The sequence below is a fragment of the Protopterus annectens genome, chromosome 4.part1 (genome assembly GCF_019279795.1).
Source record: "Protopterus annectens isolate FY-2018-M chromosome 4.part1, PAN1.0, whole genome shotgun sequence".
In the NCBI taxonomy this organism is placed as follows: domain Eukaryota; kingdom Metazoa; phylum Chordata; order Ceratodontiformes; family Protopteridae; genus Protopterus; species Protopterus annectens.
The window spans coordinates 543,297,196-543,319,201 of record NC_056734.1 but is presented as its reverse complement, the minus strand read 5'-3'; the positions used below and the strand labels follow the sequence as shown (position 1 = coordinate 543,319,201).

Sequence of the window (22,006 nt, the reverse complement as noted above, 5' to 3'; positions counted from 1 at the left end):
ACTTATAAACAAAGATATGACATCTAGGTCCAAGGAAGTCATTGTTTCACTGTATTTGGCATTCATCAGATGCATCATTTAGTGTAATGCCCACTTTGGTATGTACCTAACCAGGCAGTGCTAACTGGAACAACCACAGAGGTTCCTCACTAAAAGAATATAGGGCACAAGAAAGATGTCCTATGCAGACTGCCTCAAGGCCCTATCTCTCTAGTCTGTCTCATACAGGCTGTTGAGGGGATATCTATGCCTAGCATACAAGGCCCACTCTGATGGACCTCCTGCATATCCGCAAAGCAAACAGGACCAGTATTACCTATCGTAAAGACTTAAACACTGCCTGTAATATGAATAGGTCATGCTGGAGAGACAGGTATGCATCTCAGAGACTAACAGTTCTCTGGAACAGGCATCTCCATCCATGTGAAGCAGAGCTCCTCCCTAGTACAATTCAGGTGTAACTGTTTCTACTACCCCCCCCCCACACCCTGTGAGAGTGTATAAAAGTGGTGTGCAGACACAGGAAGTGTAATAGGGGTTCCCAGTGAGAGTGGGTGTGTAGCAGTGGTCATCACTGAGCCCACTGCTGTTCATACTGTTCAGACAATATTTGCAAACAGGTTGGAGGGGACAGATCAAGAAAGGCCTGTGTATGGAGATGATGTGGCATTACTCGCACGCTGAAAACAAACTTTAGCAAATTACTGAAATGCAAAACTCTAGGCTTAGGGAATGAAACTGAATACAGTCAAGACAATTAACATGGTAGCAAATGGTGAAATGAGAAGAAGCTGGAAACTGAGACAGAAATTGAGACAGAAGGGGAAATTTGGAACAGGCTAGCAGAATCGAGTATCTGGGAGAGGTGGCCGAGGAGAAGGGATGTCCGAAGGAGACCGTCAAAGCTAGAATTACAGGGGCTGCTGCCAAATGGTACAAATTGTCAAGAGTCATGTGATAAAACAATGACCAAGAAGCTGAAAATGTGGTGCACAAAACAGTGGTGTAACTGTTACTTCTGAACGGTATTGAAACTTGCAGAGTGAAGGCAGAGCAGTTGAGGAAGGTAGAGGAGATGAGGATAAAGTGCCTAGGATGGGTAGTGTTGTGCAAACTATGAAACAGAGAATATCAGAGCAGAAGTCAAAATAGCACAGAGAGAAATGAGAAAATCAGAGCAGAAGTCAAAAATAGCTTGAATTGCAGAGAAGGTCAAGAGAATAAATTACAGTGGTTCAAATATATGGGCAACAAGGCAGAAATGATTTAGTGAAGAAGATTTACAGATTCAAAGAGGACGCAAAAGGAAATAAAGACTTTCAGCAAAGATATTGATTGTGACAATCAGCTATGACTGCCAAAGAAAGTCTGAGAGTGGCATTGAATGAGGTGCTTGGAGTTGATACAACGCCCCAACCCCATGTAGTAAATGGGAAAAGGGGGTTGATGATTTTATATTCATCTCTGCATGTATAGCTATATATGTCTATGTATGTGTATGCATATATATATATATATATATATATATATATATATATATATATATATATATATTTATTTATTTATAGATATAAATAAATATAGATACGTATACATAAAAAGTGAGAGAGATGGATATATGGTGTGAGCAGAAGAGTGTGTATATTCCATATATAATATACATGCACATTGGATGCCTGTGTCAGTGGCTCAACAGGCAACATATTCATCTTTGATCCTGGCAGATCAGAAAGCAGTGGGTTCTACTTCTAATACAGGTGCTTGGATTAATTTTACATTCCTGACACCTCAGTGTAGCATAAGGTAAAGGGTTGATGCAGTTCTGAGTGTGTCATACTTTGGATGAGACAGTAAGTCAAGATCTCATCTGCCCGAGTCAGTTGTTGCACTGGTAGATGTAAAAGACCCCATTGGGCTTACTCAAAAGTGTAGGGGATTTCCACAACTGCTCTGGCCAATTTTATACTAGTCAATATGAATAAAACTTTGAGTCGCACATAAAAATAGTTCACTGGCCTAATGAGACTAATGACATCAACAAATGACAGATAAACACACACGCGCACATATATCTATCTGTGCATGCATATAGGTTCATAGGTGTGTACTAGGCTAATGACCACAACAGCCTTTTCAAGCCTAGCATTGCATCCCAAATCTCTGGCAATTGCTGGTAACCTTCATAAGTGTATGCAGGGGCTTGCAAGATGAAACATTTACAAGTAGGGGTCTGGAAGATGAACCATTTACAGGTGCCTGTGTCCATTAATAGATGCCAAACCAGGGATGAATTTCTTGTTCCACAACTATTTGTCAAAGTTACACTTAGAAATGGGTTAAGGAGGAACTCTGTTACACATGGATGGGAAGCCAAAACATAGAATGCTTCTTGAATTTGCATGTCATCCTTGCTCTGGGCCATGCTAATATTCTCGTCTCATTCTCATTTTAGTTCATGTGCTGCCAAAGAAAGCACAATAACAATTATTGGCAAGCTGCCATTGTAGCACCATTTTTAAGTCTACCTAGTTTTCCTTTGTAAAGATCAAACCATGTACCTCTTGCCTGTGAAGTAAACACCTTAACCATTATGCCAACCCCCCCCAGTTCTAAAATGTATGTCTCTGTTATGTATTATACACGTTTGTGTGAGTTTTTTTTTCTTTGTGGTTACATAGCTATAAATAATTTGGATGAACAACTTTTGCTTAAATAACAAAACTTAAAATGGTTCACTTTGATAAATTTAGTAACACAAAATGGTGTTTAGTTACATATCTAACTTCTGCTTAAACTAACCTCCTAAACCCTCAGCTCTACTACTATAGCTTGACTATAGCCCCTCCTTCTCTCCCCCCTCCCATTCCCCATAACATTCCTTTCCCCCCACTTCCTATCAATGACAGTGTCCTTTTTTGAACTATTATCCTTTTGTTTTTACTCTCATAGGTAGTAAATTGTAGACCTCTGCTATCAGTGCAACTCTTAATGTTCATTATTTTTTTTCTTTTGTTTTTCCCTTTATAATTTCGTATTTGCACTTCTTTTTTTTTTTATATTTTTTTGTCCTGTATGTTTATCTTTGCTTATGTTTGCTTGGGGCTCTTTCCCCTTGGGTCTCCACTGAAAATGGGTTGCTTACTATCAATGCAATGCAATGCAAATAGTTAATGCTGTTTTACAATTATTTTGTATTGTGATTATTTGTATATTGTCACTTTATCTTTACTTATGTTTTCTGGGGCTTTTCCCCTCTGGTCTCCACTGAAAATGGGTCTGTTTGCAAATTCAGTTGGACTAACCCAATTAACAAATGTGAAATAAATAAATAAATAAAATATAGCTCTGTAATGCAGAAGTAGAAATATTGTGAAATGCATGAAGATGTGTGTCTGGATGATTGCTAGCACGGCAGTCCACTGCTGCACTCTTGAATGTGCCATCCTTCAGATGACATGTTAGACTAAGGCCATACCTGCTTGAGTTGGTTGTATCAGGTGGATATAAAGTATCCCATGGCACGTATCAAAAAAAGGTAGGGAAAGTTATCCTGTGGCAAACAGGATAAATGTCATTCTCCCCTTGAAAAAAAAGGGGGGTTGCACTACTCAGTGTGCCATCCTTCCTATGACATGTTAGACCAAGGTCATATCTGCTTGAGTTGGTTGTATCAGGTGGATATAAACATATTCCATGGCACTTATCAAAAAAGGTAGGGGAAGTTATCCTGTGCCAAACTGGATAAATGTCATTCTCCCCTTCTCCCCCTGAAAAAAGGGGAGGGGGTTGCACTACTGAGTGTGCCAACCTTCCGATGACGTGTTAGACCAACGGTCATACCTGCTTGAGTTGGTTGTATCAGGTGGATATAAAAATATCCCATGGCACATATCAAAAAAGGTAGGGGAAGCTATCCTGTGCCAAACTGGATAAATGTCATTCTCCCCCTGAAAAAAGGGGGGGTTGCACTACTGAGTGTGCCATCCTTCCTATGACATGTTAAGACCAAGGTCATACCTGCTTGAGTTGGTTGTATCAGGTGGATATAAAAATATAAACAACGTTCTCAGTAGAAAAACCACTTTAATGTGAGGAGCAAAGCTTTCGGATAAAATCCTTTATCAATACTGAAAATACAAATGCAAATGCAGAGTATATATAGGTCTAAAAAAGTCATATGACCGGCAGCCAAGAAGTCACATGACCCAATCATTAAAACAAAACATGCAGAAATAAATAAATATGCAAAGCTAAAAAATGCAACAGCATAATGCATACATGAAAACAAAAAACATTTAAAAAAGGAAGAATGTATATTTTTTAAAAAAGGGAAGAATGTATATTTTTAAAAAAAGCAAAGTTTTAACCTAAAAATCACATGTACAATCATATACATAAAGAGAAAATCTCATAATCTAGATCTACTCATTCTAACCAAAATAGGTTTAAGGCTGACAGTACTATTCAAACCAGGGGGTGAGTCACCCATCAATCTAATTAGCCAGTTGTATTCTTTAATTTATAATTTGTTATTGATATCACCACCTCTGGGTGAGGGTGAAACATGGTCTATAGCTTTAAATTTAAATACATGCTGTTCACCAAAACATAGCCTGTGTTTATATAAAGCATTAGTGTCCACACATCTTCGGATTTCAGACTTGTGTTCTGTGTTCCTATCTTTAAGTTTACGCGTGGTTTTACCCACACAGAAAGAGTTGCATAATACACAAGTAGCAAGGTAAACCACGTGGGTGGTAACACAAGTAGCAGTTACATTGAACCTAAACAGCCTCTTACTGACTGGGTGTTCAAAGATACCTAAATGTTCATCATCAATGTCATCACAGCACGAGCAAATATAACATTTTCGTGTGCCCATAGTGCTGGATGGATGTGTTGTGATATTTGTAGGAAAATCTTTGTAACAGAGGACACTCTTGAGGGTTCTCATGTTACGATATGCATAAAAAATGGGACATTGTCCAGCATTGCTTTTAACGCTTCAGATGCCATCAAGATTAGCCAATTCTTATGGATAATACGTTTAATACATGGTGTTTTTGTATTAAACGAAGTAACGTATCTTACTTTCATCTCATTCTGGATGGACACATTGGGCAAGCCAACAGCTTGTGTTTCTATGGCGTCATTTAACATAACAGGGGCCACCCTCGACTTTCTTTCCTCTAGCACATTTAGTTTCTCATTATTTAAGATGGTAGCATCATAACCACTGTTAGTGAAATCAGCTATCATCTCATTCAACTGTTTGGAGAAGCTAGGATCTTCCGTGTTAAACCTACTGGCTCTATAAACTTGAGACCTGACAGTACCTCTAAAAACATGTGGCATGCATACTACTTGCATGAGTGTACCTTCCTGCACAGACTTCCTTTCTATGGAGGCTTGTTCTAAGTGTACCACCGTCAAGACTCAAGTTGATATCTAAAAAATTAATAGTAATTTCAGATGAACACATTTTGAACTTCAAAAAAGATGAGATTGAATTGATGTACAGCATAAAATCATTCAAATCCTGTAACGTGCCCCCCCCCAAATCAAAAAACAGTCGTCCACAAATCGTTGAAAGAACTTTACATTATCTTTATATGGATTCAAACCACTAAATAAATGCTTCCTTTCCCAATGGTATAAAACTAGGTTGGCGTAAGTATTGGCTACCGAAGTACCCATAGCCACACCTGTGAGCTGAAGATACAAGGATTCATTAAAAAGGAAAACATTATTTCTCAACACCACATCCATGAGAGTACATATTTTTTCAATTTTGTGGAAGTTGGGATCAGGACATGAGAGTAAGAATTCCCTCAACAAATCCAGGCCAATATCAGCTGGAATGACAGTAAACAAAGATACTATGTCTAGGGTTACCAACAGGTACCTTCTTAGATGTAGAGACGCCTTCTCTATGTTATACCATTGCTTAAGCTTCTGAACAAAATCAATGGTGTCACGTAAGATAGAGTCACATTGACTAAGATATGGTTGAAGTTGATCATGCAAATAAACTGAAAGCGGCTCTGTTACCCAACCAGCACCTGAAACAATTGGCCTCATTGGTGGATCAGTGAGGGATTTGTGGATCTTAGGGATGCCATATAACTGTGGGGTAATTGGGCACAGTACAGTCAAATAATTAAATAGATCTAAGTCTATGTCACCTTGTATCTGTAAGTCATACATTACCATATTCACGTATGAGATACATTTCTTAACATCCAAAGGGGCGATTTCCTTAAATGCAGTGTCATCACTAAGTAAACTAGACATAGCCAAAAAATATTTGCCTCTATTCATAAGCACAACTGCACCCCCTTTATCAGCTTGCTTAATGACAATATTTATATTAGATTGCAAGTCTCTCTATGCTTGAAACTCTTCATAGCTAAGGTTAAAACATTTTCTATCATTATATTTCTTAATATTTATATCAAACATTTGTCTCATTTCTGCTTCACATACATCATGGAACGCTTTAACAACAGGTACATTGACAGGGATGTATGTACTAAGGCGTTTGCAGGTATTGTTCCCAGAGGGCTGAGAATCCTGAAAATGCCCTCCTATGGGAACACTTACCCTGAGTTACTTAAGAAATGGCAACAGCTAAACATTAAACTAGGAATAGACTACATGCATTTGATGAATGATTTCTTCCAGACTATTGAAGATGATCTCAAGGAGATTATGTCAATGGAGAATGACTTAGTTAATATGCCTGCATTTACGAGCCTATCTAGTAATTATGAGCGCATGGTGGAAAAAATGCAGTTACTTGATTCAAGGATGGAAGCTACCAAAAAGCGTAAGCTTCTCCGAGATGTAAATGATTTCACAAAAAGTAACATTTTCTCTTGGCCTAGAGACAACAGTCATAAATACAGAAAAACTGATGCAACTGTCCCTGTGCATGTTCGTGATGATGGCTTGGACTCTCTTGATGATTTTGGTTCGAGTAGTGTTCAGTTAACTCAGAATGACTCGGAATTAAAGTCAACTACCCCCTTGGTACACGGAGCTGATGGTTCTGTCCGCACTACGTCCTCAACGTCAACAGGAGGCGTTGCCGGCTCCTCTGAGAGCCTCACAGATGGCAGACATGCTAGTGCTACTACTGGGAATACATATGCATACAAAAAAACGCCGCAGATGCAGCAGACTAAAATAAACTTTTCCAATAAACGCTTCAGTCTGGACCATCCAGAAGCGGTTAGAGAGCGTGTAATTAACACAAGAGATTCGTCGAATACACGGAATGAAACACCAAATAGAATGAACAAAAGAAAACTGGATAGCCCTTTAGGCTCAGGCAAGATGAGAGACAAGTTTACAGAGGTACGTTAAACTTGTCAGATTTCATTTTACACGAGACACACTATTCTGTTCTCTCTAAGGGCTTGAACTTCATCCCCACATGTGCAGATGATTTAGTTTCGACACTGACAGATCTGAAAAGGTTCACGAGACTGTTAAATCTAAAACTGTTATTTGGCAATACACAGATGTTGACTCAAGGCTGCAAATGCCTTAGTACATACATCCCTGTCAATGTACCTGTTGTTAAAGCGTTCCATGATGTATGTGAAGCAGAAATGAGACAAATGTTTGATATAAATATTAAGAAATATAATGATAGAAAATGTTTTAACCTTAGCTATGAAGAGTTTCAAGCATACAGAGACTTGCAATCTAATATAAATATTGTCATTAAGCAAGCTGATAAGGGGGGTGCAGTTGTGCTTATGAATAGAGACAAATATTTTTTGGCTATGTCTAGTTTACTTAGTGATGACACTGCATTTAAGGAAATCACCCCTTTGGATGTTAAGAAATGTATCTCATACGTGAATATGGTAATTTATGACCTACAGATCCAAGGTGACAGACTTAGATCTATTTAATTATTTGACCGTACCGTGCCCAATTACCCCACAGTTATATGGCATCCCTAAGATCCACAAATCCCTCACTGATCCACCAATGAGGTCAATTGTTTCAGGTGCTGGTTGGGTAACAGAGCCGCTTTCAGTTTATTTGCATGATCAACTTCAACCATATCTTAGTCAATGTGACTCTATCTTACGTGACACCATTGATTTTGTTCAGAAGCTTAAGCAATGGTATAACATAGAGAAGGCGTCTCTACATCTAAGAAGGTAACTTTTGGTAACCCTAGACATAGTATATTTGTTTACTGTCATTCCAACTGATATTGGCCTGGATTTGTTGAGGGAATTCTTACTCTCATGTCCTGATCCCAACTTCCACAAAATTGAAAAAATATGTACTCTCATGGATGTGGTGTTGAGAAATAATGTTTTCCTTTTTAATGAATCCTTGTATCTTCAGCTCACAGGTGCGGCTATGGGTACTTCGGTAGCCAATACTTATGCCAACCTAGTTTTATACCAGTGGGAAAGGAAACCTTTATTTAGTGGTTTGAATCCATATAAAGATAATGTAAAGTTCTTTCAACGATTTGTGGACGACTGTTTTTTGATTTGGGGGGGCACATTACAGGATTTGAATGATTTTATGCTGTACATCAATTCAATCTCATCTTTTTTGAAGTTCAAAATGTGTTCATCTGAAATTACTATTAATTTTTTAGATATCAACTTGAGTCTTGACGGTGGTACACTTAGAACAAGCCTCCACAGAAAGGAAGTCTGTGCAGGAAGGTACACTCATGCAAGTAGTATGCATGCGCCACAGGTTTAACACGGAAGATCCTAGCTTCTCCGAACAGTTGAATGAGATGATAGCTGATTTCACTAACAGTGGTTATGATGCTACCATCTTAAATAATGAGAAACTAAATGTGCTAGAGGAAAGAAAGTCGAGGGTGGCCCCTGTTATGTTAAATGACGCCATAGAAACACAAGCTGTTGGCTTGCCCAATGTGTCCATCCAGAATGAGATGAAAGTAAGATACGTTATTTCGTTTAGTACAAAAACACCATGTATTAAATGTATTATCCATAAGAATTGGCTAATCTTGATGGCATCTGAAGAGTTAAAAGCAATGCTGGGCAATGTCCCATTTTTTGCATATCGTAACATGAGAACCCTCAAGAGTGTCCTCTGTTACAAAGATTTTCCTACAAATATCACAACACATCCATCCAGCACTATGGGCACACGAAAATGTTATAATTGCTCGTGCTGTGATGACATTGATGATGAACATTTAGGTATCTTTGAACACCCAGTCAGTAAGAGGCTGTTTAGGTTCAATGTAACTGCTACTTGTGTTACCACCCACGTGGTTTACCTTGCTACTTGTGTATTATGCAACTCTTTCTATGTGGGTAAAACCACGGGTAAACTTAAAGATAGGATCACAGAACACAAGTCTGAAATCTGAAGATGTGTGGACACTAATGCTTTATATAAACACAGGCTATGTTTTGGTGAACAGCATGTATTTAAATTTAAAGCTATAGACCATGTTTCACCCTCACCCAGAGGTGGTGATATCAATAACAAATTAGAAATTAAAGAAAACAACTGGATAATTAGATTGATGGGTGACTCACCCCCTGGTTTGAATAGTACTGTCAGCCTTAAACCTATTTTGGTTAGAATGAGTAGATCTAGATTATGAGATTTTCTCTCTATGTATATGATTGTACATGTGATTTTTAGGTTAAAACTTTGCTTTTTTAAAAAATATACATTCTTCCCTTTTTTTAAAAATATACATTCTTCCTTTTTTAAATGTTTTTTTGTTTTCATGTATGCATTATGCTCTTGCATTTTTTAGCTTTGCATATTTATTTATTTCTGCATGTTTTGTTTTAATGATTTGGTCATGTGACTTCTTGGCTGCCGGTCATATGACTTTTTTAGACCTATATATACTCTGCATTTGCATTTGTATTTTCAGTATTGATAAAGGATTTTATACGAAAGCTTTGCTCCTCACATTAAAGTGTTTTTTCTACTGAGAACGTTGTTTGTCTTGCTGGACCTCTTGGCATTTGTGTTTGGATATAAAAATATCCCATGGCACATGTCAAAAATGCTAGGGGAAAGTTACCCTGTGCCAAACTGGATAAATGTCATTCACTCCTGAAAGAAAAAAAAAAAAAAAAAAGCTAACCTAGTGGAAATAGCCAATCAAGAAAAGATAAGCTAAAAACAATTACTACTGAATTTAACTGCATTATTATTGCATTTGTGGAGACACAATGTGTTTTTTTTTTAAACTTATGCACAACATACTTCACTGACAGTAGCCAAAGCAACTTAAAAGAAACCCAAAATGACTAGATCTGAGAAATATAGCATGTAGGCAGAGAACACCAATGGAGGCAGTACTCTCTGCCTCCTTATCACTGACCAGAGTATTTCACCTTACAAAGCAGTTTGAAGAATGGAAAAAAAAATACACAACAGCAGCAAAATTATATTACAGTAATTTTCCCTGGATGGGACTGGTAATCCAGCATTCTCTCATGTACTTTGCAGAATTTGATAGCAAAGAACACATGCAAAATCAAGAGGTGGCATATAATGGCACGTTGCAGAAATCGTTACTTCCCTGCAGTAAAATCAATGAATTACATAGAACTTAGCAATCAATATAATAGTGGTGAAAAATTAACCTTACTGTCTGAGCAAGCTGCAAAGAACTACTAGATTTACTATGCGCAAAATGTTTAAAAAATTATTGCAATTCTAACTGCAAGTTCAACTATTTCATTATATACTGCCACTTACAAACCGGCATTTTCAAAAGCGGCATACCGCATTTACACAGTGGCATTTAGACATCGGCATAGACTGTAACTTCTAGTATGTAATGACTACACCTTACGACTTTGTAAAATTAAATGAGCAGAAAAGTACTTTTGAAGTGAAGATCAACTGAACTATTAACAATGGCATCTCCTTCTCTTGCACGTTGCCCTTTCTACAGTATACACGTACTGCAACAGCACAGATTTTAAACAACTGAAATTACATTACATTTATAAATAATTAAAAGTGTTACTTTCAGTCTGAAAAAGACGCTATGCAGGATATAACAATGACTGCAATCCTGCACGGAACCACATAGCAGAAGTTTTCATTCTACTGGACAAAAACATACCTGGGACAGGGAATAAAGAAAACTTTTAAAGAAACCTGATAACATGGGCGGGCTTGTCCAGTGCATCAAAAATGATGTCACAAAGTGGGAGGGCAATTGGCAATGTTTAGATCTCGGTCCGAGGCAGGTAGCTGAAATTTCAGTTGCGATAGTGTCCCTTTAACCTTTGCAGTTTGTGAAGAGGCACAGCAGCCACACACAATTTCATGTTGAATGTTGCTCCGATGGATTCCAAGTCTTGTGTGGGTGATGGGTTTGACTTTTCCCTGTTTATCGATATGCCTAGGACCTCTGCCAGCTCTAGAATGGAGTCCAAGGCGTGAAGCAGTAGATGCCTGGTAGGGGCGGTGAGAAGCCAGTCGTCCAAATACAGAAATATGCAGAATCCTTGTAGCCTCAAATGAGCTGCTACCACTGCCATGCATTTGGTGAATACCCCGAAGGCTGTGGTGAGACCAAACGGCAGTGCTCGAAACTGGTAATGACTGGCTCCCAGCTGGAAGCGGAGGTATCTTCTGGAGCTCTTGTTCATTTTTATGTGGTAATACACATCCTGAAGATCTACAGAGCACATCCAATCATCTTTCTCCAGAAATGGAAGGAAAGACTGTACAGTGACCATCCAGAATTTTGTCTGCCGAACAAACATGTTCAAGTCAATGAGGTCTAGAATTTGCCTCCAGTCCCCTTGCTTTTTGGCACTAAAAAGAATCTTGAGTAACACCCGAATCCTATTTGGTCTGGTGGGACTTTTTGGATGACTTTTTTTGAAGCAGTTTTTGAATTTCTGCTACTGTATCCCTCTGACTGGGAGGAATGTTCGGGATTTGCCTCTGTGGACTTCGATGAAGATTGAGGGGGATATGGTAACCTCTGGTAATTATCCTCTGCACCCAGGAATCTGATGTTACTGAGTGCCAGGCTAAGTGGTGCAGAGACAATCTTCCCCCGACTACCTCCAGAGGTAAGCAATCGGGCCACTGCTCAGGAGCGCTGGTAGGGTTGCCCAGAGAAAGAATCGCTGAAACCCTGATTACGCGGGCCCTCTCTGCCACAGGACGGGCGTCTTCCTGACGAGTTCCACCCTCTGCCCTGGGGGGTGGGGGTGGGGGCTCACCACGTGTGTCCCGAAAAGGCCCTTGGAACTTTCTGAACCACATCTTTCCACCCATCTGATTCCTGGAATAAAGTCACTGAGGAGTAGAAAAATGCAAGCCCAAAGCAGAAAAGGTCTTTCCATCTTTCTCACACCTGGCTAATGTTTGTCTGACTTTTGGGGCAAACAACTAGATAGCATCAACTGGAGTGATGACATAGGAAGACTTGAAAGGGTCTGTGAAGTCACATAAGTGCATCTGGGCGTGATGCCTATTGGCAGCACCTGTACCCGCTGCCCTGGACATCCTTTCAGCTGTGTGTGCAGTAAGCCACATGGACAAATTCGATATAGATTCTAGGGTCACAAGCTGGGAAGCAACCTTATCGCGTATCGCCCCTGCCAAGGTTCCTGAGAGCACAGTGACCAGGTCCCCTTGAAGACGGGTGAAATGTGCCAAGAAATTCAATGACCACATTGCAAAGGTCGTTGAAGCATAGACCCGCTTCCTGAATCTGTCCATTGTCCGAGACTCTTTGTTTAGAGGATGGACAACAGGACTCTCCTCTGCAAGTTCCTTCTTTGTGGCAACCACAACCATAGCATCGACCGCTAAGCCTTTAGACCAGTGAAGTTGATCTTCCAGTGCACAGAGAATTGTGGCCGGTCTACGCGGAATTGGCATTACAGTGTCAAGGGCCTTCCAAGCATGCTGCACAATGAGTTTAACCAATTCAATGGCAGATGGGGTCACCCAAAAAGCAGGTGGTTGGGCATGAAAAGCCTGCAAGACTGATTCCTCGAAGGAGGGGTTGGTGGGCTTCCAATCACCCCTCTGTTTCAAGATTTCCAAGATGTCTCCGAAAGAGACATCTTCAGGGGGTGACCGTAGGGACCCTTCCCCTTCATCGTAGTCTATATCCTCAGTGAGAGATGCTTCTGGAGAATCTTCGTGCTTCCTCTTTCATGATCTCATATGGGGTGGCTCCTCATGGGGGAGGTTTGAGGAGGACTCCAGAGTGTGTACCCTGCAACAGGCTTACTGCTCTTGTGCCCACTGCCCCAATACAGCAGATTGTGACAGCTGCAAGCCAGAGTATACACAGATGTGACACTCCGATGTGGATGGTGCCAACTGTGAGCCCACTGATGTGAAAGTTCACTCCATAATCTGAAAGGCAGGCCCGCCTAAAGAGGTATGGGAGCCTGGAACTGAGAAAGACAACCTCAGAACTGGGGTCACACATCCCGCTCTGATGAGCCCATCTCCAGAGAAGGAGCCCTGAGAAGACCTGGAATTGTCAAAGCACCAGGAACCGTAGACAGCCCCATGGAAAAAAATCTGCACCAAACTAGGGATCCTGGAGCCAACAGCCATGTCACTTTCCCCAAGGATGAGTCGGTCCGACTGAGCAGAGGACCACAGAGTGAGTTCCAGAACCAAGGTGAGGTCCACCATCAGTACTGAAGTAGCTGGCACCGAGAGCGGTGGTTAAGTCGAGGGCTCCAAGACCTGCAGAGAGGTTGAAGGAGGAAGTTAAGTTGGAGTCCTTGGAGAGTAGGCCTCAGATCCGGATGGGAGGGAGGTCCTAGGATGGGGCTGGAAGACCTCTGGCCACCAAGAGCTGATCCACTAACCTAACTACATTAAGCTCTGAAAGGCTCTTGGTGGAACAGATATCCCTGAGAGTGATTCTGGGCATTCAATGATTAGACTCAACTGTTGACCAAAAAGGGGTCAACAGATGGGTAGTACTTAGTCCTGGGAAAAAAATTCAACCTTGGTCGGTTGACCAATTGTTTGTGCTGGAAGGGAAGTGACCGGTATTACTGGGGGAACTATTGTTGGTGCCAAGAGAGTCGCAGGTACTGAAGAAGGGGGTTCGGTACCAAGGTAATTTTTGTAGGCACCATAAAAGTTGTCAGCACTGTGTGGGAAGTTGTAGACTTCAGTGCCGAAACGGTCGTATGTGTGAACTTTGAATTTTTAAGCTTCAGTTCCGAGGAAGGAACCTGGCCTTTAGACAAGAGATTTAGGAAGTGGCTCCTCTTTTTTGATTCTTTCTTGGGAGACTTTGATGTCTCCACCTCAGACAAAGCCTCACTAAAGGGCATTTTAACAGCCCTTTGAGAATCAATTTGTTGCGCCACTCTGCAAGGGTCTGAGCTCTGAAACCCATGCAGAGTTCACATGGCAACTGGACTTCTAAATTGGCACCCCTAAACACTATATGCAAGAAAGATGCCTGTCTGAGTTGGGCATCTTTCTGCTACCTTCCTCACACTGCTTAAAACCGGTTGTACAGTTTTGTTTTTCTGCCATGTCCAATCAGAAGTAAACGTACAGGCAAAAAACTTCTACACACACACACACACACGCAGCAATAAGAAAACAAGAGAGATTTTTTTTTTATAGGGCCGTACCAACAATGGTAATGAAGAAAATACCCGGAAGGGGTAAAAAAAATATATATATATAAATGAATAAAAAAATAAATAAATAAAAAAGGGGGGTGGGGATACCAACAATGGTATTAAAGATTTACCAGAGGTAAGAGAGAAGGGAGACACCTACACCAGCGATGTTAATGCGAGAAATACCAAAGTTACAAAAGGGAAGAAATAACACACTCAGTAAATCCTAAGGTAACCAAGAAAAACTAAGTTTAACGACAACTTAAGAGTTAAGAAAATAAGCCTTAATATAAAGACATTTATGACAAAAAATTAGCACTTAGCTTGAGAGCATGACTAACGTGTCCTAAACTCTATGCGGAAAACGAGATATGAAGGGAAGGGAAGACGGGCAACTGGGGAGCCTTAGCTCGAGAGTTTCTGGCTGGCGCAAGCTTGATACAAAACACTACACAGACAAGTCACATGTTAAAATTCGTCAATCTTGGAATAAAACTTACCTTAACTGAATAAGCAGGCTTTCTTTTAAAGCAGGAACAGAACATTGGTGGTATATGTGCTACTAATATATTTTGCCAGTTAAGGTTCTGTACACATAATAAGCACAGTTCACTTCTAGGTCCACTGTCAGTGAAGAACCACAATATCCATAGTTTTATTTTTGAAACATGTTTAAAAAGGCTTTATTACAATTAGCTTTTGCAATGCCTCTCATCTGTTTTCAAATTCTCCGAAGAAACACCATCTCAGTCTTGACAACATTAAACACTGAACAGTGTACCACATATTCTAGAAATCTGTGATTTAAAAACATAAAATAAAACATTTTCTCTGCCTGGATGTCTAATTTCAAACTCTTTAATAACTACACTTCTTAGTAGTAACCAACACAACCTTTTTTTTTAAACAACTGATCCTTTTCCATACAACAGTTTTGTTTTACTACCAACTACATCTTTGATCTTTTCATCCAATGGGACCAATATTCCAAACTATCTGTATGATCTTGCCCAAGTCAAAACAATATCTACCAATAGAACAAATGACCCATTTGTTACAAAAAGAATCATTACTAATCCCCACATTTTTTTCTTGAATAATCAACAGAAAATGTTCACTAGCAATGTGGCATAAAAGTTTTCAGGTTTCCAATTTAAATGCAGCAACTTACAAAACGACTGATCAGGGGACAAAAAAGAAAACAATACGACAACAGTACACATCTCCAAAAATATTAAAGTACCTTCTTCTCCTTGGACAGGCTCCTCAAGAAGTAATTCAGTCATACACTCCCAGTCTTTCAAAAGTTCCTGTGAACTCTCCCACAGACTGTCTACCAAGTAAGCTGCATGTTCGTGCAACTAAAAACGGTTTAAAAAAAAACCAACTGATTATAATGAAACTTCCACAGCAAAGATGTTAACAAGAACATTCAGAAGAAATGCAAGTAAGACAAAAAAATGTTAAAACAGCAGCACATTTACTATAAAGCATGCAAAGTTTCAGATTTCTATAAACATCTTCACTGACGTTAAATGCAATGGCTACAGAAACTAAATCTTTAAAAACCAAAATAAACGCTCAAACCAACTGAAATAATTAATCACACATTTAAAAAAATTATAAAACAAAAAACAGTACATGGACAAATAACTAAACATGAAATTTGTCAGTCTATGAAAATCAGTCTAATTATTAAAAAAAAAAACAGGCCTACTGGTCTTGAAAGTTTAGATTTCTCCTTTACTAAAAAGTAATCTATGTTCCAAAACCTTTCTCCGCAAAAGCAGCTAAACAAAGACATGAAGCCTTCTGCAGAGGATGACAGCAGGGATTACTTCCTAAAAGCCCATTCTTGGTGAAGACTGACTTGCTTAGGCTACCCTCCTGGTCTAATCCACACTGTAACCCTACACAAGATAAACAGCGCACAGCATCCACTCTGCTACTATGGAACAGGAGAGTCCGCTGCCTCAGCATGACTGCAGCTTAGATACTCATAGTATCAGCTGATATGTGGGAATGCCCTTGCAGCGGCAACTTTTAGTTTCTTCTTCTCATACCCCCAGCTTCAAAAAGTATTAACATTTTTCTTAGCTCACACACAGAAGTGCAAAATAAACTTCTATAAGAAGTTGCATTTGGGGAAGAAGTGAACATCACTGAATGGCCAAGGCAAAAATATCCACAATGGACATATCCTCGACAGGCACTGAAAGCACCCACATCCCTGGTGAGATGGCATTTATAAGTAGCAATTTCTAAAGGATGATTCTCTGGCAGCTGGCTAAAGACAATGCAGCTAATCTACTTACAAACAGCGTGTTCAGTCAACAGCATACCTTTTAACCTCAAACCAAGAAATCTGGACAAAGACGAAAATAATGAGGACAAACGTACAAAAATAGGGACAGATTTTAAATACTGATCTTAAAAACAAAGTTGCTAGAATAATAGGATTTGTGTTAGGGTACATTTGCTGAAGGATACGAATGTCTGAAACTCAAATGTGTTATTTAGTGACTTCAATCCTTAGTGATTTGCCAGAAAACTACAAATTAAGTGAAGAACAGATCAATAATACGAGGCTAAAATCTGGGCAGTTGAGAGGTCTGGTCAACAGTAAGCAACACTTTAACTTGTAGTAAAGGAGACAAACACAACTGCCCTCTCTTCTGGAACTGTAGCTCCACCTCAGTAATAACCTGAGATGACAGACAGTGCATATTACCTGTATACAAATACCCCCCCCCCCCATTAGATTATAACACACACACACACACACACACACACACACACACACACACACACACACAAGCATATCAGGAAAAAAAGCAGGCTGCAGTCCTTCTGAAAATACAAGCAGCATTCACTTCAAGTGTCTAAAGTTCAGAGACCACAAGCACATTGTTGACTGCCACCAAGATAAGCGTCATCCAAAAAGTACCTAGATAACACCTTCAGAGTCATAAACTAGCTGGTTCTCATCAGTGTTTCCACAATAACACACATTTGAGTAGCCAAAGAATAATCACTGGAGTTTCCTCCCCACCCTCTACATTAGTACCACTGGAGCCTTCTCTCTTTCTACATTTTAACAGCTTCTTTTCTAAAATCTTCAGCTTGCCCTCACCATTTTTGATATTAAGTTTTCTGTAAATGACTACTAACTAACAATTTCAGTTGGTAATTCATACTCTTTTAAGCCATTTCTTATTACTAATATATGCATCCACCAGCTTGCAGAGCAAACAGCTGTTGAAATCCATCTGTCTCATCACTGATATAAAAGACCTCATAAAAATGTTAGAAGCATGCAAGCCTGTAGGTTCAACTGCCAAGTTCTGCATACTTCTGGACAGTCAAATCATTAAAATGAGTTTTTATTTCCTGTATTAATTTTTTTCTACACAACTGTACACTTCTTGTCCGAGGCTGCATTTAGTAGATGTACTAGGAAGAAAAAAAGCCACGGTGGTGCAGCGGTAGCATTGTCGCCTCATAGCAAGAGGTTCTCCCATTCGATTCTCAGCTGGAGCACCTTCTATGTGAAGTCTGCATGCCCTCCCCGAGGTTGAGTGGCGATCCAAAGACGTGCGTGAATGGGTGTGCCTTCATTGAAAGTTGGGCGTCGGGCTGGCACCTCGGCACCATAAAAATCGGCTGCCAATCATTAGCGGACCAGAGTTCCACTGTGGCGACCCCTAACCGGGAAAAGCCAAAAGAAAAACAAACTAGGAAGAAAACAAATCAGAACTCCATTCATTTTGCTGTTCTCTCATGTCAGATAAATGAGAATTTATTCACTTTGCTGCTCTATCTTCTGTTCATGAAGTCACTTCTCTGCTGTGTTAGTTCCAAGCTCGTATCTACTGTGTATAGCTTCTGATGCTTCTATATGAGAGGGTTCCACCAACAATGCCAAAAAAACACATAACCTACTTAATGACATAGCTTCCTAAGGATCTAATGCAGGGAGGTAGGTTGGTGTGTGATCAGGTTTTTAGTAGACAAGCAAGTTTGGTAAAACAATCAATATCTACAATGGTACATACGCTGTGGTGAGGGGTTCTGTCCCTACTTATCTAAGCCATCACTTCAAAAAATATTACAACAGGGTACTGCTCACTCACATGCTCCTGCAGCCTTTTTTATACACACTGAGCAGAGTGGATAAGAGTTGTTGAACGCAGCTGTTAGCTGAGATATACAAGTATCCTGTTTTTTTTCGATTATTTATGCAGATTATTGTTTTTAACAATTAATATATAGCACTTTTATTGTCTGCTTTTTAGTCTTCGAGTGTATTTTATTGCTATTAACTAATCTGCACAGGTAACTGATTTGTCTGCAGTTAAAAGCATTCTGTATCTTTACAAATCTTTATCCATTTGTGGCTTTCTCTAGTGCTACTGGCTGTAAGCTATTGTAAGTTGGTGTCTTGCTCTTATACTTGGTGGCTTTGCAGTTGCCCTCCCCTACTGTAAATCTGATCTGTGACACTCCTCCCAGTCTAGTGTCATTAGCTCATTCTACCTAGTACAGACAGAACATTTGATAAGGCCTTCTGTTTCTCCTTCTTCCCTTTCAAAAAAAAAAATTTTTTTTTTTTTTTTGCCTGTACCTCCTTGTGTTCTGACTGTGCTTCTCAAACATTTTGGAAATATAGAGTATATTTCAGAGCATTTATTATAACTGTAATTGCCTTAATATTGCTACAACTCAAGTGCTCTAGGTTGCACTGCATCTGAAGTGTTTGTGTGTTTTAGCTGCCTTTCTATATATACAGACTTCTCTGTTTCTTTAACTAAATAAGCTCTGCAAAGTTGTTTTATTGCATTCCTGCCTGTATTTCTGAGTTTTTTTTGCACTTTTAAAGTTTGTTTTTGCTTAGTTTAACTGGTAGGCTACACACCCAGGTGCGCTAGCCGAATTAAAGCATTTACTGTGTTTCTGTACCTAATTTCTGCTACTTTGTAAAAAAAAAAAAAAAAAAAAAAAACTAGTTTCCCACCTTTAATGAACTAGAATAGTCCGGTCTTCAGGTATTGCTGATCTCTGGGCTGTGTCATAGTTCCTGTGTTGCCCATATCCTTATTTGGGTGGGAGGAAGCTTCTTTGTTCACCAGTGAGAGTGGGGAGCTCTGAGCAGCCTATCTGTCCCTTGAGGAGTGGTTCCAGCCCAGTGACCTGTAGCTTATTGGCAGGTTTTGGGCCATTTCCTATCTCTTACTAACCCCCCTGCTTTAAAATCAGCTTTAGCGCGCTTTTGCGCTTGTAATTTAAAGTTTGTCCTGTTTGTTGCATTTACCTGTTGAGGCTACACACAAGTGCGCTAGCCTGTGTTACATATTTATTGCACTTTCCTGCTGTTTGTTGCAAAAAAAAAAAAAAAAAAAAAAAAAAAAAATATCCTCGTTTCCCATCTTTCCTGACCTAGAGTAGTCCAAATACAAGCTTTGCTGTATTCTGGACGTTTGTAAAGTTCCTGTGTTGCTTTCTTGGATAAAGGGAGGCTTCTTTGTTCACCAGTGGCAGTGGGGAGCTTGGAGCAGCCTATCTATCCCTGGAGGAGTGTTCCCAGCACAAGAAACTGGTAGTCTATTGGCTGTTTTCGGCCAATTTCTAGCTCGTTCAAGTCCCCCTGTATAAAACCCGCTTTAGCGCGATTTTGCACATAGCGCAGCATCGCTTAATTGGGTTTAAACCATTCTTGGCTCCACAAAGTCTGCTGTTCACTTTTTCCCTTAGAACTGATCTAGTTCTCAAAATAAACACCCTATTCCCACTCTAAAGCCTGCCACTTGCTCACTAAAGCAATTATATAAGTCAGCACTAAACAATTAAAAGCACTACACCCTCACAAACTCCCCTTGAGTACTTTGTTCCCCATTGGCCCTTTTTTTCAATTATAAAGGAATTCCCAATACTATTCTAGCATGTCCAAAGGTCAGTTGTCAATCTCCTCTCCGGTCCAGCTGGTGAATCTGGGAATCTTGAGGCAATGTTACAAATGCCTCATGTACACAAACCCTCTCCTCCTCCCAACAAATTCCAACACGTGAGAGATGCAACCGTATAACCAAACTGGAGGCTAAGCTCTCTCAACTCAGTACTACCATGACCAGCATGTAGCCCAGGCCGGTATGACCCTGACCTTGAGTAGCATCTTACCCTCACCAAGAATGATGCCACAATATGAAGACAAGATGATCAATTTCAACAACTGGCTTAAGTATTGGTGTCACTGAAAGGGGGTCCAATGCCTGTCTGCCTGGGATGACATGCTCGACAAGCCACGATGCTTCGCTAGGGATGGCTTGCACCTGTCACCCCTGGGCTTTTGGATATTGGCAAAGGCTCTTGCCACCCCCATAGTGCCTTTTTTAGGCAAGGCTCAAAAGACAAACCCACCTCCATAGGTATCACAAGGTATAAGAAACTAAGAGTAATGCTACTCAACGCCAGAAGTCTAAACCTCAAGATGCATGCACTCGAAACTCTCCTTAGCATGGAGAACATAGATATCTGTGCAGTAACAGAAACCTGGTTCATGGATTCCGAGAGCACCCCCCAGCACTACCTGGTTATACCTCATACCATGTTTTTCGACCCCAAATCTTGGACCGAACCCACAAAAGGAGGGGGAGTATCAATATTCGTCAAAGATACCCACACCTCCAGGTTGGTGGCACAGCACAAAGCATCAGAGACTATCCATGTGCAACTAACAGTGGGTAAAACTGCCTTCCAGTTTATAGCCTGCTACAGACCACCCTCCCAAACCCAAGAACCCCACTCGGCCTTCCTGAGAACACTGGAAAATATGAAGTTCTCTCCAAACACCATTATATTGGGCGACTTCAACTACCCTAACATAGACTGGGAGCATTACTCTAGCTCCAGCACCCTAGCCCGAAGGTTCCTAGATTTATAAACTCAAATGCTATGGAACAACTTGTTGCCACTCCCACAAGAGGGGAAAACATACTGGACCTGATCATCACCAACATGGGGACTCTATGCTCCAGACCAGAAGTGTATCCCCTCACTGGTAAGATCAGACCATAAACTAATCTCACTAGATATTCACATCCCGACCCCAGCCCCTGCCCAGAAAACTACAGTGAAAAACTTCTCTAAAGCAAATTTCACACTCCTCAAAACTGAGGTGGAATCCTTCAAAGCCCCCCGGGCCTGTGGAAAATACGGCCCAGACCGCAGAATCCTTTATAAACGCATTCTATGAACACCTTCAGGAATGCATGGATCATGCAATCCCAAATAAAACCAAGACCCAATCCTCCAAAGTTAGGCGTCCTGTCTGGTGGACCCCAGCCATAAATGAACTATACAACAGAAGGAAGAAGCTA

At 40.2% G+C, this 22,006-nt stretch overlaps 1 protein-coding gene and 1 non-coding gene across 2 annotated transcripts in view; both read right to left on the bottom strand.

Annotated features, from left to right (window-relative positions):
* Positions 1-22,006, bottom strand: part of STAG1 (stromal antigen 1) — a 2,620,144-nt gene that overhangs the window by 1,355,000 nt on the left and 1,243,138 nt on the right. The window contains exon 12 of the mRNA XM_044070350.1: positions 15,877-15,994. Coding sequence (XP_043926285.1) covers positions 15,877-15,994 — 118 coding nt within the window. The remainder of the gene's footprint in view (positions 1-15,876; positions 15,995-22,006) is intronic.
* LOC122801447 lies at positions 2,372-2,476 on the bottom strand. The gene has a single exon (XR_006364724.1). It is a non-coding gene; the product is annotated as a U6 spliceosomal RNA (small nuclear RNA).